The 16,810-nt window shown below is 38.4% G+C and overlaps 1 protein-coding gene across 2 annotated transcripts in view; it reads right to left on the reverse strand.

Annotated features, from left to right (window-relative positions):
• Positions 1-12,658: 12,658 nt before the first annotated feature.
• Positions 12,659-16,810, reverse strand: part of PTCHD4 (patched domain containing 4) — an 85,976-nt gene continuing 81,824 nt past the window's right edge. Inside the window, exon 3 of one of the 2 annotated variants that reach the window (XM_061372336.1) lies at positions 12,659-16,169. In XM_061372336.1, coding sequence (XP_061228320.1) covers positions 14,536-16,169 — 1,634 coding nt within the window. In that variant the 3' untranslated portion in view covers positions 12,659-14,535. The remainder of the gene's footprint in view (positions 16,170-16,810) is intronic. The other variant, XM_061372337.1, reaches the window with a different exon arrangement.

Genomic DNA, 16,810 nt, shown 5'->3' on the forward strand with positions numbered 1-16,810 from the left:
GTTTCTTCTACTTCATGCCCTGATTTGGCTATTTCCAGTCTTGTCAAACTTGGATTGAAGGCCAAGTTGTTACAGTTAAAGTGATGAATAGCAAACTTATTGGCTATGCAGCAAAGAGGATGTTTCAGGACCTTGGTATCAAGTTTTGAGAACTATTAAGAGTTACACCAGAGAAGCATCAGTGCTGGGATGCTCCTAAGAGTAACTGCAGGAGCTTTTGCATATCACAAGGGAAAAGCTGCTGTAAGCTGTAATATAGCACTGACTGCAAGGAGCAATGACTATATTGCAGATTGAGCTCCTTTACTTGCCCCTTTGGCTCCAGGGAGTGAAGACTTTCTACATTGCATCAGTGATTAAGCTCTTAGAATGCCATGGATTTGGAAATGAAAGAGCAATGATGAGAAGACTATGTTGCCTTGGGTTTTTCCTTCTGTCCCTCAGTGCTCTGGTATCCACTTCTCCCAAATCACACAAAGCAAGAGCATCTATAGGATGAAAGTAAAGGGCTTGTGCCCTTCATTTTGAACTCAGTATTTTGTGCTCTTCTGTCAAGAATCAGGTGGATTTCCAGTCTCTTCAGTTGAAGAGATTGTAATGGTTCTGAACAGAGATGTAGTAGGTGCCCAGTATCAGCACAAATTTGTGCAGTGGATATCATCCAGAATAGAGATGACCTTGTCTATCACAGCTCAAAAGGCAATATGGGATTCGAATTTAATGTGATAAAATGTCGTCACAAACATGAAACTCTAAAACCATCACTCAGTGATTATAATTAGTCCATGGAATGCTCTGAATACTAAAGCAAATAGAACAGGTGAAAATTCTCTTAATTAACAAAGGTGCAGAAAAAGTGTGAGACTGACTCATGGCTGAGAAGGCTCCCATTAACCTGTCCCAGACTGAGATAATTATGAGGGCAGCTCCAATTGTGTAAAGGAAGTAAAACTGCTAGTGTGGTATTAGGTCTTGTATTTTTCCATCCCTGGGCCTTTTTTTCAGTGCTACTTTCAGGCACAGCACCTGTCGACATAAACCAGTTTCCCCAACTGGCTGCTGAAAGCCAGACCTAAATCCAGCAAACCTTTTTATATATTAACCCTTTCAGTGAGCATGATCTGCACAGCAATTTTTCTGCCTGTATGTCACACAGTCCTGTTCAAGTTCTTCAAAACTATTTCAGGGAAGTCTAGACCATACAGATTGGTAAAATTACCACCCCAGAATAATAAAAAGTAAGAAACCACTTATTTCCATATAGTGGCATCTTTCCATATAGTGGCATTGAATTGCAGTTGAAAAACTGCTTAGCCTTGACTGATCTGATGCCTTTAGTGACATGGTTTAGAGATGGACTTTGGAGTCCCCGAGATAAAGGTTGGACATAATGATCTTGAAGGTCTTTTCCAACTCAGTTGATTCTATGATTCTATGATCTTGCATGTACCACATTTAGTACCTGCTTCTCACTGATTTCAGCAAGATAATATTACACCACCTCCTTCAGATTCAGACCACAGGAGTACTGACCTGTCCTGTCTTGACAGTCTGTCCTGACTGTAAAAAACAGAGTGCTGCAATGCGTGGGAGTCACAGTTTAATTATTTTCAACAGCAATAGAAGAGTTACTGCCGATAATCAGATCAACAGGGATTTCTGCCCAAGCCAATCACTCGGGCACTTAGCTTGTCAGAAATGTTTTAATTGCATCCTGTACTCTAAAGCTCAGATATATTTGTATGAGCTGCAGTCATATCTCTGCAATACATCTTGGGGAAAAAGTACTTAGTAGTTGTACTCCTTTGAATAAGAAATGGAGAAATAGCCATCAGTACAACTGCAACATTCCCAAATACAATGTACATTGCAGCTATTAATCCATGATTCTATGATTCTATAAGTGATCATGAATGAGATGGGCAGAGTAAAATATGCTATTTTTTTCCCAATCTCTAACGCTTCCACATGTTCCCACAATAAGGATCAGTTCACTACGCCAAACCTTTTCATTGCAGGAGATGATATATATGTTTTTCTTGCCTGATGCTATGAGCTCATAGAACCTTCAGATGCTAACAATCACTGTTTTATTTCTTCGCATGCTCCAGTAAAGATGACATCTTTCACACTACGTCTTTCACACTATACACTGACTTCTGAGGTGTGTGGGAAAGAACCAACAACTCAACAGATCTTAGGTCCGTTAATCAACACACCACCTAAATTCATATGAATCCAATGTTGAGAGTACAATTGCTGTTGTAAAGGAAAGTCTAATTTTTTCATTCGCAACATGCACAGAAAGCTGTGTCAAACTTTTTTACATCCTTCACAATGAAAAGGGGAATTTCATGCCGCAGTTCTAGACTATCTTTTCTTCATCACAGCAACCTACGAAGTTTCTGGACAAGTTATTCCTTAGAAAACAGTGAAGAAAGCACTTTAATTCTCTAGGGTATCTCTGTTACTTTGGGTCAAATCTGCATCCTCCCTCATGAAAGTGAAACTATCACAGAATAAATGCAAATAGAAATGGCAGCACCTAGCTCTGGACAGGAGAAACTGTGTTAACTTCTGGTTTCAGGCAAAGCCAGAGCCTCTGAGGCAACAGCAGCTCTCTGCTTCATTCATTTTGGCTGTTGTGGACATCTAGTCCCAAGAAAGACTGTATAAGTAGCTATGGTATAATCAAGGAAAATTCTTTTATGTTTCCCCTTGAAATAAATCTGTCAGAGGAAGAAGGATGGAGAAAATTGTGTACTTTACACTAAATTAGTTAAATTAAATATGAAGAGGAAATGGCAGAAAAAGAAAGGAACTCTTATGACAATGCTATAAATTGGTTGGTTAAACATTTATGATATGACAGCCTTAAATCAGACACAGACGCTGGAAGACAAAAGCCTCAGCAGGTAAAGAAGTTAGCTTCATTTGCAGCTATACAATTCAGGCTGACTTAGATCAGCTGAGATTTCTGACTGTACATACAGGAACCATTCTAATAAGCTAATTAGTCAGATTTTCAGAAAAGCCTGTGCAATAAATTGACAAGAGGGCACTTGGCACTGGACCAGTGCAGATATGTTGCTATAGCTGAGTGTCTATTGTGTAGGTTGCACTATTCAGTAGGTGTGAGTTTCTAGGCATAAAATTGGTAAATTACTTTAGTATGACTATTGGTTTACAACATGAATGAATAAATTTCAATGACAAAAATATTTCAGCTGAATAATTTCATGCAATTCAGCTGAACATCCTCAGTATTATTCTACTAGCACCTGAATTTTGCACTTGACATTACCAATGTTTGGCAGTGGAGTTGTTTTGCAGCTCAAATAATACACAATAGAGTTGTTACTTCACCACATGAGATGACAACTACCCATTTTCACCAAGAAGAGATTTTCAGCAACAATAAGGAGAGGCGGGTTTTGAACAGTGCCCTTTTCTTCAGTTCCTTTTGGGGCCATTAGGTGGTAATGATGATTGATTTAGAAATGGAAAAAAAGTGTATCTGTGAAAAATAGCCTGACAAAGACGGACAGGCTTACACCCTGGGTCAGGCGCTCTCTCCAGTATGACTGACAAGGCCATGTCCTCTGATCCTGCACCATCCCCTCCTTTTCAACTGAAAGAAAACCAGGTCCATGGGTAAGGAATGAGTGTTAGTCCAGTAGGTTCCCTCTAGACAGGGTACTGAGAACCAGGACTTCAGGATACAGGCAGAAACTTCAAGGAAAAACCAAAAGGTTACCATTTGCATTTTATGGGGACATGTGAATAAATGTGAAATGCACAGTTTAATATATCTTTCTAAGCTCACTATTTACTCAAGGGACAGAGATACTTATTCTGGTAGCTCCATTATCGGGAGCAACAGAAGTGATAGCACAGAGGTAGGGGCAGATCTCATAGCCATGAGGCAGTGCTGAGCACGTGGGCAGGCTCCCTTCGGCTTCCCAGAGACGGGCAGAGAAAACATGAGAAAACCATGTCCCATGCTTTTCACTGTTAGGGCTTGAAATCACAACTCTGCCACTGTGGGAAGAGGAGCTAAGAGCTACCAGGGCTTAGGAAGAGAAGGGAGAAGCCTGAATGTGAAAGCAAGAGAGACCTTGGCAAGAAAGAAGCTGTTGGTATGAATGGTTGGCGAAGAAAGGAACCGGATTATGCCCTGTAGAGACTATTATCTGGTCAGCTCCATTTGGAAAATTTAAACATTTGGTTGCACTTAGCACAGCTTCAGGGCACTTGTAGCTGGTTGATCTTCTGATAGGCTGTGAGGGACCATATGCTAGCACAGGGTTGCCAATTCCCTGACTCTGACCCACTCTTCCCAAGCCCTGAAATGCCCTGTACCTTTCGTGAGGAAGGAGGTGTCAGTCTCTGGTGCTGCCCAAGGTCTCAGCTACATTTGCTCTTGAAAAACTCCCTGTTCATTTCATTTAAAACTAAATGTAAGGGGAAAGACAGCTGACAAAATGGTCCTGTAATATACATTAATACTGAATATATTTCTAGTAAAGAAAAGGTAAATTCTAGCATTTAAGAACAACATATTTTATTGTAGATTTCAGTCTTTAAAAGACATAACTATTTGGTATAGAATTTCAAGATCAGCAAAGATTATTATACAAATATAGTCACGGTATAATCTTGAAAATTATTAAGTTTTTAGCAACAAGGGAGTTTTACAAGGGAAGAAAATCAATATTGATGTACTGTGTTTATCTGTAGCATATTAAAGTTGCCTACACCTGAGATATCCCAGTAATTAAACACCTAATGCTAAATTAATACAGAAATAGTTTAAGCAAATTCTGTAGTTTCAAGGAAGCTAAAAAAGCTGATTATGAGCTTAAAAATACCCAAACCAACCAAACACTAAAACAAGCATTAGATTGAAATTGGTGCAAATGGACATAAGTAACAACTGGGAAAAAAATGTCCTTCGTCTTCCCTACAGTACTTGATTAACTCAGTCTTTCTTGTACTGACTCTTAGCTACTCTCAACTGCACTGTTTGCAGCGCTCCAGCCACTCAGCTGCCAGGCTGGATCCCTAATGACCCAACTTAAACCCCAACAAACAAAGTGAACAGTCAAACTGATTGTTGCCCATCACCCAAGTTATTTCTCAACATTCTCATTGCAGTTGCAATGACCAGAGATGCCTCAGAAGGATTAGTCTGACACCACTTTAGATGTGTACTCAAGCATATGAACTAGTTATCTTAGACTGTTCTCCAGCTCTAGTAGCTGCCATCAGATGTATTCAAGGGACCTCATCCTACAGTATCTGTCTGAGCTAGATGAATTGCAGTACCTATTTCTCTTTTCGACTATAGCTTAAGAAGGGAGATCTTTGATATGTGATTTTTACATGTCCCTTTCTATCTGGTCATGTGTTCCAATAAAGTATTGGCTACAGACGTCACAGGGGAAGACATTTCATGAAAAGAAAATTTTTCATTAAACTCATTTAAATGCTTATGGTGCCTGTGTTTTTATCCAGCTTATGTTTTAGGGCAATGTTTTTTAAAAAAACACTTTTCTAGTAAGAAGCAGAGATCAATTGCACGGAATCTTTTTAAGGATGCTGAAGGAATATCTAAGACTGTCTCTTTTTCAGATTAGAATATCTGCTTATCCCAGTCCTCAGACTGGCAAAGATTTATAGGCATATTTTTATATACATCTTGATGGCTCCAGTGAAGACAATGGGATTATTCACAGTGTTTATGGCTTGTTAGTTGCTTCTGTTTTTGCAGGATCTGAGACTTGATTTTGTTTTCCTACATATTCTGTTCCTCACTAGATGTAACAGAAGGATATGTATAATGGAATTCTTCACTTCTGCCCTTCATGCCACCGTTCACTTTTAACTTAGTAAAAAAACAATAGCTGATGCATGGCAAGTTCTTCACTAGGCACAAAGCCATCTTTCAATTTATTTATTTATTTTTTTTGTAATTGGCAAAGCTGAATTTAACTTCAAGCAATCCCTCTCTTCTCCATTATAAAGGCATATCCAGCACTTCTCCAGAGCATCACTTGAAAGAAATAATGAATTACATTAAATGAAATGTTCTTTTGGTTTTTTTTTTTCTTTTTCTATTGAGGAAATGAGCTTTAACATCATCAAATCCTGTATGCTAATTCTGTGTCAAATATCTTAGTATTTTTTCCAGGAAAAGAGCTCAGCAAAACTTTGCTCTTGCCTGAGTGTTGTACGACTGTAACAAATCATTAAAATGTCCCTGAGATGTCTCACATCAGGGGAATTAAAACCCTGAAAAATATATGTTCTTGGCACGGTCTTTATATATATTGTGAAATTGCTACTGTAATTGCAGGATTTAGTAAGTTTTGGCGAAAAGACCTTTTTTTTAAGGTTTTTTTTTTTTCTGCAAATCTCAAAATTAAGTTGAAGCACAGAGAGATAAGTGCATCCTTATTTAGCTCACTATTTATAGGCATGCTTAAATTTCAAGATGCCCCAGTCCATGAGACTTAAGAATTTGATTAAACTAAATCACTTACTTGAGTGCTTTGCCAGATTAAGATCTTCAGAAGTGGAATACTAGTATGAATATAGGCTGCATTGGTGTTTAAAGTTATAACTTTGCTGGTAAACCAAACAATGTCAGGAGCTGCACTGTGGCCCTGAATGATGCTGACATGGGCTGTCAATGTCCATAATATTAAATATTCCTGTAGTCTAAAAGATGGGGAACTACAAAATGCTGTTTGGTGAGAATGGTCCCTGGATCATGCCAGCACTGGGTTTCTGGATGAAAGATATGCCAAGGACATCCTTAGATATTTAATAGTTTAGAATATTAAATTCCAATATCTGTGTCATTACAAAAGCTGGAATAACCTATAAAAGCAACTGCCTTGGTTGCATCCTAAGTTCTATGCCTTAACTGACTTTATGATGTCCAGGACTTAAACTGGGATTCATGGTGCTGTTCAGTAACGGTTTGCTTTTATACATGTGGCTCTCTGAGGTAGTGAGAAGAGAACAACATTCTTGTTCAGGGCTAGATACTATTACTGTTTAGGTTTTCACAGCTACCTAAGCCCTCTCTGAAGTTCTCACACAGGTACAATCATTACAGCTAAGCTGGCACCTTGGTCACTCATTTCTTTTACACCTCATGGTGGAAAGTCTATCTGGTCGCATAACTGAATTTTACAACTACCTCTTCTTTTTCTGAAGAGACAAAATCGCACATTCCACAAGTTCTACATATTTAGTATTTGGGTCTACACATTGGGAATTGGGGCCTGTGGTTTGAATAGGTACATACTACTGGTACTGCTGTGCCAGATGCTGCAACATTTCCTTTGATGTGCTGTTCAAACCAATGGGTTTTCCTTTAAGCCAAAGTCTGCTTTTTGCAGAGAAAATGTTTTTGTAGCTCAGAAATCATTTTCAGTGTGATAAGTGTAAAAAATATTTAGTCCTCATTGATGGAAGGAAATAAGATCAAAGAAGTGTCATGACAGAATTGCAAGAGTAATAGAAGAAAAATTCTTTGGATCAAGTTCTACTTAGTTGACTGAACATAAGAAAGAACTTCTTTACTGTAAGGGCTGCTGAGCATTGAAATTAGTTGCTCAGGGAGGCTGTAGAGCCTCCTTCCCTGGAGATATTCAGAAGTCAAACAGATACAATCCTGAGTTATGTGCTCTATGTGACTCTGCTTGAGCAGGGAGGTTGGAATAGGTGATCTCTGGTAGTACCTTCCAAATTCAAGCGTTCTGTCCTTCTATGATTCTGTGATTCTGTGACATGTCTATATAAATTCCCACATAAAAAGTCTCCATCCATGACTAAATCTAAAATATTTCTTGTCCAATTCTCAAGCAGCTTATTGAAAGAAAAATGATGCTTTTTGTCCTTTACAGAGGAATTGAGTGCAATATCCAACCTGCAGCTGGGAAACTGAGAAGCAGGCTTACAGCAGAGGGCTGCCACACTACCTTACTGTTGGGATATATCCCTTCTCCAGCAAAAGCTGTGCTAATCTGTTAATGATTTTCATACGTAATCAGGGCAGGCTCTGATGTGTGCTCCAGAGAACTCTACAGCTGATATTGTCAAAATAGCGGTGTTGCCAGTTATGGGGAGTCCATTATCAATCTGTTTTAGAAATACTGCCTGGAATATCCATCAGGGTGCTGTAGAGGTGCTGAAGTTAAGCAGGACACTGTTGAGGTACCAATAATTCTTCTCCAGTTAAGCTTGTATCAGCATTTCTACTAAAATACTTGTTTCCAGAGGCTTGTATAATTCAGCCTGGAAAATGTGTTCGGAACAGAAACTTGGCACAAAATGTTCCAAGCAGGGGCAATGTTTTCTTTTTTGAGGGTATGAAGAAATGCTCATTTATTTTTGTTTCTGAGACAGAAATGCAGCTAAAATCTAGGCATTTCTGTGATAAAAGCATGCAGAAGGAAGCAATGCCCACAGTAAAAAGAATGAGGAAGAGCAGAAGTTTATGAGATAAAAAGTGTAGAAAAATGGAAATTTAGGGTTAAATACTTTTTAAGTTTTCTTACAGACAATTTTCTCTCTGAGAAAGTTTTTAGCTATTGAGGTGCTGCTATAAATTAGTTAAGTCTGTACCAGAGTCTGCACTTTGATGCATCCAAGCGTCTTCCATTTATGTCAACAGGGTTATGCTCTCAGAGTCTTAAAAAATAAATAGGAAAATTTTGAAGAGGTTGAGAGCACACACAGAAGATTAAAATACAAAATAAGTTGAGCTGCAAAGGAAAGATAGCCTCAGGGAGCAGAAAAGAGAAAAAACTTTATTTTCTTTAATGAGGAAGCAAGAAGAAAATGAGAATAGTGTTGTGGGTACATTGGTATGTCAGAGAAGAAACAAATCAAGCAAGGAAAGATGAAATTCCAAACTGCTTCACATTTATTTGTTTTCAGCAGGATGTTGATTGTCTGTCTGGTAAAGAAGGCCATATCCCCATGTTTGGCCTGAAACCCACAGTATACCTCAACCTTGTGGTGAAGCAATGACGTTTCATGCTACGAGTAGGAGGAGCATCCAAGCTTCGTAGTGGATCCTTGTTTTTAAACCATGAAGGAGGTAGAAAGAGTTGGGGTGAAGAAGGTCTTGAGGATTAAAGGGAAAAGTTTCCAGAAAACTTTCTTCTACCTGACTGATATTTTGGAAGAAGCAGTTGCACCTCTCCAGTGCTGGTCAGGTGAGGTGTTGTATGGGGCTCTGTAATGGCAAATGAAGATGTTTCAAAGAACACCTCTAAAAAAAAACCCTAAACTCTTCCTGGTCAGAAGTGCATGCTTGTGAGCCGCTGTGATTATAAATTCCAGATTACTCCAGGGGAAATTATGAATTATGGCACTCAGTTCCTGGTAGGTACCTCTGCATATCTCCAGGAGACTGTGATGTTGCTACTTCTAAGGCAGCGAGTGAACAACAGGGACATGCACCACCTATGCATGCAGCATAGTGTGTGCCTTTCAGTTCTCATTCACAGCTTTTTCAGGTGAAGAAGCAGATCTGAATCTCCTCCCCTTCTCCTAGGGATGTGTGAAACCCAAGATGGGATCCTTACATTACTATAAATGGAAAACAGGTCATGGAGAGGCCCATGTTGAAGTGAAACAATCTGCACACACTTGGTCTGTGAATGTGTACAGACTGGTTTGTAGAAGACTGCAGTGAAAAGAAGCATTTTAGGTAATGGATGAGATTCTTCCCATATTCAGTGTCTTTCCCTGTTCAGATGTCTTCTTGTTTGTGTAAGATGGTATGAAGGAACAATCAAAGTTTTGTCTGTCTATAATTTGATTACACTACCTCCCCAAAAACATGTTTTGCTTGGTGTCCACTTCACCTTCATTTTCTGAGATAGCCTTAACAAGTTTTCTATTTAAAGCCTGTTGGAGGATATGCTCCCTCTTTATGAAATATCCCTTTTCCCCAGCACTACCACATGTCACTTGCTCACAAACTGCCTAACTGTGCTTCCTTTTGGTGTTTCCTAGGACATCAAATGAGAGCTTGAGGTACTCAAAACCTAGTGTTGCAATGAAAAAGAACTTACTGAAGTTTATAATTACAGACAAATTAATCAAAAAGACTTAGCATGGTACTTGCATAAAGACAATAAGCCAAGCTCTTGTCATAGTGAAATATGGAGTAACTCCATTGAAATAAATCTTAATTATGCAAGAGTCACTACTCAGTGTGACTTAATTAAGAATACAGCAGTGAAAGCCTTTTGGGAAAAAACAACACTGATTACACAACTATTTTACTGCATATTTCCTCCTTCTACCCTGGTTCTGTTTCTCCCCAGTGGAGAAAATTTCAAAGCTAGAATTGTTGAACTGAACCCAAATCAGTATTAATATGTGGCAGGTCACATCCTGAAAAGGATTTTTTTAAGTAAACAATTGAGAACAATAACCCTGAAAATAATATCTTTAAATTATACATGCAAGGTGCCATGCATCCATACTTATCTTGGCCATAAAAAGTATGTTGCTTCCTTAAGCAATAAATTTACGAAGCATCAAGTACTGGACTGTAGAGGTGAAGACTTAACTCTAATGAAAAAGAAGGAGGAATAGATTAATGGAAGTTAAAATAGACCACATGAGAAACTATAAAGAAAAAAATACAGAAATATATGTTCACTACAGCCTTCTGAATGCAGCATACAACAATGGCTATAAACAGATATAATGTTCAACAGTCATATCAACAATATAAGAGGTTCATTTGTCATGATTTCATTTCTTACTAGATAGAAAGCATGCAAAGCCAGATATACTGTGGCAATAAATCTGTTGACTTAACAGAGTTATCTCAACAATGAATTCAAACCAATAGACTTTGAAGGAATGAAACCAAAACAGGTAGGAAATGCACACAGGATTCTTGGCAGATTATGTAGACCATATATAAAACCAGACTTGAAAGGAATATGTTCAATATCCCAGGGACTTATGAAGACCCAGTGTGCAGTGTGTAGCAGAGTGTCAAACAGATTTACATGGGCTATGTCCTTTCTTCACCAGTGCTTATGTAGCTCCAGCTGAACTGAAAAGGTGATGCAGAAAAGAGTAGAATTCACTGAAAAAAAATGAAAGCAAAATAAGGAAAAAAAATAAGAATGAAAAAATATGAACTCCCCATCCCCAAATGATTCCAGTATGAACTGAATTATAGAAGAAAATGATCTTTTTTGTAGCTTCATATTGAAGTTTTCCTTGTTCCAAAAAGACTGACGTATCTGCAGGAGTAACAAGTGCAATAACCTTTCTTGGTGAGTCTGGAGAATGGTTCATAAATAAAGTAATAAAGTGACATCCATAGAAGATCTGGTTTGTTTTCTGCTCCATTCCAGCATTGACATAGAAATAAAAAACTTCTGGTCCCAGGGTGTAATCTATATATCTTGTGTGTGGTATACACGTGTTATTGCTCATGCATTACATCGATATTGAGAGAGAAGCTGGTTTGACATCTGATCAAACTCTAACTCATTTATGTAAGCCCACCTTCAGTATTGACATCTTCTGACTTAGCTCATTTTCTGCTGGGCAATTTTTAAACAACCTGTTCTACATAAAAACTTCGTAAGTAAAACATAAAATCTGATCTGAGTTACTCCTGGGATTTATCCCTAAAATAGATGCTTAGGAGGCCAGTTTCTATTTTTATTTTTCATTTTTTTCTCTTTCACTTGATATTTGGTTGTTTTAAGTGGGTTTAATTTCACCAAATCTGGTTGAGTCTGCATTGCTGATGTCTGTGTCTGAACTTATCATGCTGAGCTTCCTTTATCACCGATGGACAGAAAAATATTCATTTTTTTAAAGTGCAATTCATTTACACCTAATGAACAGCTGTAAGATGGGTCAGAAGTGTCTGTCCTTCTCCTTTGGTTGTAAAGGAAGGTCAGGTATAAATGTCTATGTTTGCAGTGTGCAGTTGGATGAGAGGAATCCTGGCTTTGATGGCTTTAGAAGATGCTACTTTTTTCAATACGATGCGTGACAGAGATCCCTGGGATACATCTGCGTAGTACAAGAGAAGGCCAGCAACTTCATCTGTGACACATCCAGAAGTGATACCCAAGGGTCACAGTGGTCCAGCAATCCATGTTTTGTATGGGCAGTGGAGGAAGTGTAAGAAGATATACAGAAAGCTTGACATTCAGAACCAGCTGTTCTAAAAATGATGGATATTGCACAATGTCTTCAAGGTGCAGATTAAGGTTGGCATATACCTCCCAACTAGAGATGCATCTCAGCCATAACCCAACTTGAAAACATCCCCTGATCCTTACTAAACTTTTAAGATCTCAGTTTTTCAGCTGGCCCTTGAATATCTTGGGTCAAACCAGTAGCCTTGATCTAGCTACACCTGAAGTTTTGATCTGGATTCAAACTTTGCAAACATTGCTTATCTAGAAAGTTTATCTTTCTCTAAGACATTGCACACAAAAGGTTCCTTGAAGAATCAAGACCTTTGACCACTCTTGAAACACAGAGGTCACTTTTGCAAATGGTAATGGCCAAGTACAGAAAGTATAGAGAAGAGGGAAACTGCATTTCTTGGAAAGAGAAGCAGCTAATGAATATTAGAAATGGCTTTTTTGTGCTGCATCTGATTTTTTTTTCTGGCTCTCCCTAACCATGAAACAGCAGTAAGAGATGAGATATCACATAACAATGAATCGACTTCTTGTAGAGGGATTTTTAGTAAAATGCATGTACACACCCTCATCAGCAAGCTCTGCAGGCTTGAGACTGAGTTAACCAGCCACAAATAGACAAGTATACACATTTTGGAAGGCAGAAAGCTTCCAGACATCTTTTAAAAGTACCAACAAATAATACAGAGTAGACATAAACACTCCATATAGTGATATCTTTACATAGTGTCCTCATGGATACTGTATATTCAGGAAGACATTGCTCATGTAGGTGATGGTATACCATATTCCAGAGAGTAGAATGCAAGCCCTTTTAAAATACTGAAAGGAGAGATGGACATGGCAAGCTCCAGTGCAGAACTGAGCAAAGAGCAGACAGAAATCTCTAGATCTGTTTTCATCCCTTCTCTCGGGCTTTTAAGCTGTATAGTTTACAAAGCAAAGAAAGTCATTCATAGTTTTTTACAGTATGATTTCTAGTGTCACATAGTGACTGTGGATTTACTGCACTCTCCTGTGAAATTTCAACTGCCATAACAAAGCTTTATGTTGCAGTTAATCAACACTCAAATATTTAGGAATAATAATAACAAAGACATTTCACCCTCCCTTTCCGACAGGGGACCAATCTGTCCTTTTACAACCAGGAGGTGATTCATCCCCATGCAAACCTGAACAAGGTCTTTTTGTGTGTGGCAGGTGTTTGACTGATGTTTTGCTTAAAGAAGGGGGAAATCCCACTTTCTGCAGCATATTGCAAGTACCAGCAAACATATACCTTTGTCCACTGGACCGAACATATCATGATAATACTGTACAGGTGCTCCAGAGCTGACTCAGCTGTTACATAATCACATTATTCTTGTGATATGCAATCTCACATTACATTTAAAATGCCTGCTTGATTAATATTCAGTATTTAATGTCAACACTGAGAAATTAGAATTCACAAGTGTTACATTGCAGGAACTGCAAATACTGCTGCAGTACTCATGGCCTTCGTTAGTTTTGTGAGATCTGTTATTTCAAGGGGAATTTCACCATTCAAAATTACCGAAAATGTAAGCATGGTGTTAACTACTAGCTGTAACATTGTGGGATAAAAGTCATGTGTTACATTTAAAGAAACTAAATGTTAAATTTTCAGATGGCTATGATTAGCTCTTCTCTTATATAAACAGTTCTTCTGTCCCTAAACTATGTAACCTTGCCATCCATATTCACAATAACACTCTAATTGTGGTGTTACAGGTATACGTGGTATACTGTAATTGGGAAGTACTTTGGCTTGGATTGTTTTAAACATCTACTTCCCAAGTGCATAGGTTTCATCTTAACCAGCTTCTCAAGAAAATAAGAAAAAAATAGCATGGTATTTTTTTATCTTTCTTGGACTAGTTCCTTTTTTCTCATTTGAAATGTTTTTGGACAATTTTTATCAAACAAATCTGCCTTTTTCTCTACTCTTTACTTAATTGTAACTTTTTTTTTTTTTTTACCTTTACTTCAGTATGACAGATCAAGCAATATCCATTAGAACTACAGTTTGAGATTCAGGAACACTTAATAGCTAACAGACTCTTCCCTGGTGAAGAATGAGGATCCAAAGGAAACATTTGAGATTAATTTTACTTGCATTATTTTTGTTAAAAAAAGTGTGCACCTTGGTGTGTCATGAATACCCCTTCTTGATCTTCCTTTGCCTTGTCAGACCTGGCCAGCACAAGCAGCTGAGATCTTTGCTCTATTTTCCCTGCATCTCTGTGCAATGCTTTTTTAAAAAGAGAATATACTACTATTTTTACTAAGCCTTTCAGACTGCTGTAACATGATCAGGATTCTCCTGAATCTCTATGCATTCAATCTCTTCTCGTTCCTTCCTTTTGGCCCGTTTCTTTTTCTTGTGGTGCTTTTTGGAAGGTGGGAAAAAGGTTAGAAAGACGGGCAAAATAACAAAACAGTGCAGAAGTGTGCAACTGCCAGCAAGCAGCAAGCATTTGAACAGTGTGAAGGTCAAGTTTGAAGGCACAAAGAGAAGGGGGACCAACCCAATAAGGAAAGAAGAAATGTTCTGCAAAATGGCTGTCCCATGCTCTTGGAGGGAGTTCTTTATACACTGAGTTCGGGTGTGCTCAGTAGCTAGTACAAATGTATAAAGCAGGGGTGCACAGTGATCTATGGCAAAATTCAAAGTGTAGATAAGGCACAATATAGAAATGCAATCCATGTCTACATTCCATAAAGTCATCAAGCCAAGGACACCCAGCTCTATTGAGGTGACACTGAGAATTAACCAGAAATTTCCCAGAGGATGTATAACCAGGAAAAAGGTCAGTATTAACATCAGCAGGATGCCAAAACCAGAAATCAGGACAGGCATAGTTACTGATAAACCATAATGGTCCATGAAAACAAAAGTAGGATTGAACACAATGAACTTGATGCTCTGTATAAGAGAGAGAGGTCTCAGCTTCTCTAACAATTCTATTGCCTCCCTCTGTGTGTTTTCACTAGTCCTGGCCACAAGGTACAAACGAGAAGCAATTATGTTGTTCTCATCTCCAGCTTTGGAGAAAATAATGTCATTTTTGAAGTGCTGAAATTCTGGCTTTTTTAAAAAGGAGCTCTGGAGAATGTTGATAAAATCACTTTTATTGGTTGCACTGATGTTACCCACACGAAGGTACTGGTAATACTGCTCAATCCAGGACACTGTATTGAACCCCTGGCTTAGTGTTTTTAGATCTTCTTGCACAGTGCCATTCCAGTACTCAAGAGGTTCATAAATGTAAAAACCTATCACTGGGCTGTAGTTGCTGAAATACTTTTGCTGTATGAGGGCATAGGAGACGCTTGGAGACTCACTGGCAAGAAGGTTGATAATGTTGGCTCCATCATTAATCTGTAAGCACCCCATAAAGGAGAAAGAGGCATAGATGAGATAAAGTATCACCACAAATGGCTTGACATATATGTTGGTAATCCACTCATTGTAATGCTCTCGGAGGAAATGCTGGATAAAGTGATGCTGGTAAGGGTCAGTCTCATGGTGAGAAGTATGCTGATGGCCATCGTTCATCATGGTCTGGAACCACACAGGTTTTCGGTCCAGGTATTCTGCTGAAGGGATTTTGCAGCAGAAGATGCTGTGATAACGGTTCTGCTCCAACTGGCCAGCAAAGACCAGGCAGGAGCCAAAGAAGGAGAAGATATAGAAGTAGTTCAAAAGGATAGAGACACACATGTTCTGGCAAAAGACTTTTACAGCTTCGATGTTGGTGAAAGGACTTGCACCCATGCCGAAGGCTATGAAATACAAGGAGCTTGTCATTGTGTAGGAGACCATGACATCTGAGTAGGCATCTGCTACTCTGTCCTTGAATGGCAGATTCTCTCTGGTTCGACGCCATCCTGAAAGAAGTTCAAACACTCCTTTGGTTCCATGACCTGGAATGAGAAAACAAAGTACGTACATGTACCATATATAAAGGGGTCCTACCATCCTCCAGATTTGGGAAGGTTTTTCATCTTCCAGGAGTAAAAAAATTTTGTCAGCTAAATTTTGTTATGATTTGGAAACTAGTTAAACAAATGAAAAATTGTGAGGTGTCTGTCAAAAGCTAGATACCAGAATTCATATGCAGCTGCTTAAATTAATACCTGATATTCTGAGACTCTCCATGCTCAGAAATAAAATTATGAAATAGCCTTTAAAAGACACTCATTGATTTTAATGGACATTGAATTAGTTCTCATATTCACTGCATATATAGGACATAAAAGAACATGAAGTTTAGTGGAAGTCTGAGGCTCATTCATGAAATTTCTTGTGGTATCTTACTACATCTTTCAAAAGATTCAGTTTCATACACTTGCAAATGCAAGTATCGATTTATTCCAGGGACTATAAATTGAAGGCATTATCTGAGAAATGAGCAGGTGTGACCAAGAAAGGGACATCTTCATTCTTCATGCTAGACAAAGGAAAAGATACACTGCCATTAAGTGCAAATAACCAGAATAATTTATATGATGGTTCTCTACCTATTGAGTGAAATTGGAACTTCTCAATGATAGTACACAAGTTT

Source organism: Neopsephotus bourkii, unplaced genomic scaffold (genome assembly GCF_033783945.1).
Source record: "Neopsephotus bourkii isolate Nb327-2 ecotype Australia unplaced genomic scaffold, CSIRO-AGI_Nbou_v1 NB_1600, whole genome shotgun sequence".
Lineage (NCBI taxonomy): Eukaryota > Metazoa > Chordata > Aves > Psittaciformes > Psittacidae > Neopsephotus > Neopsephotus bourkii.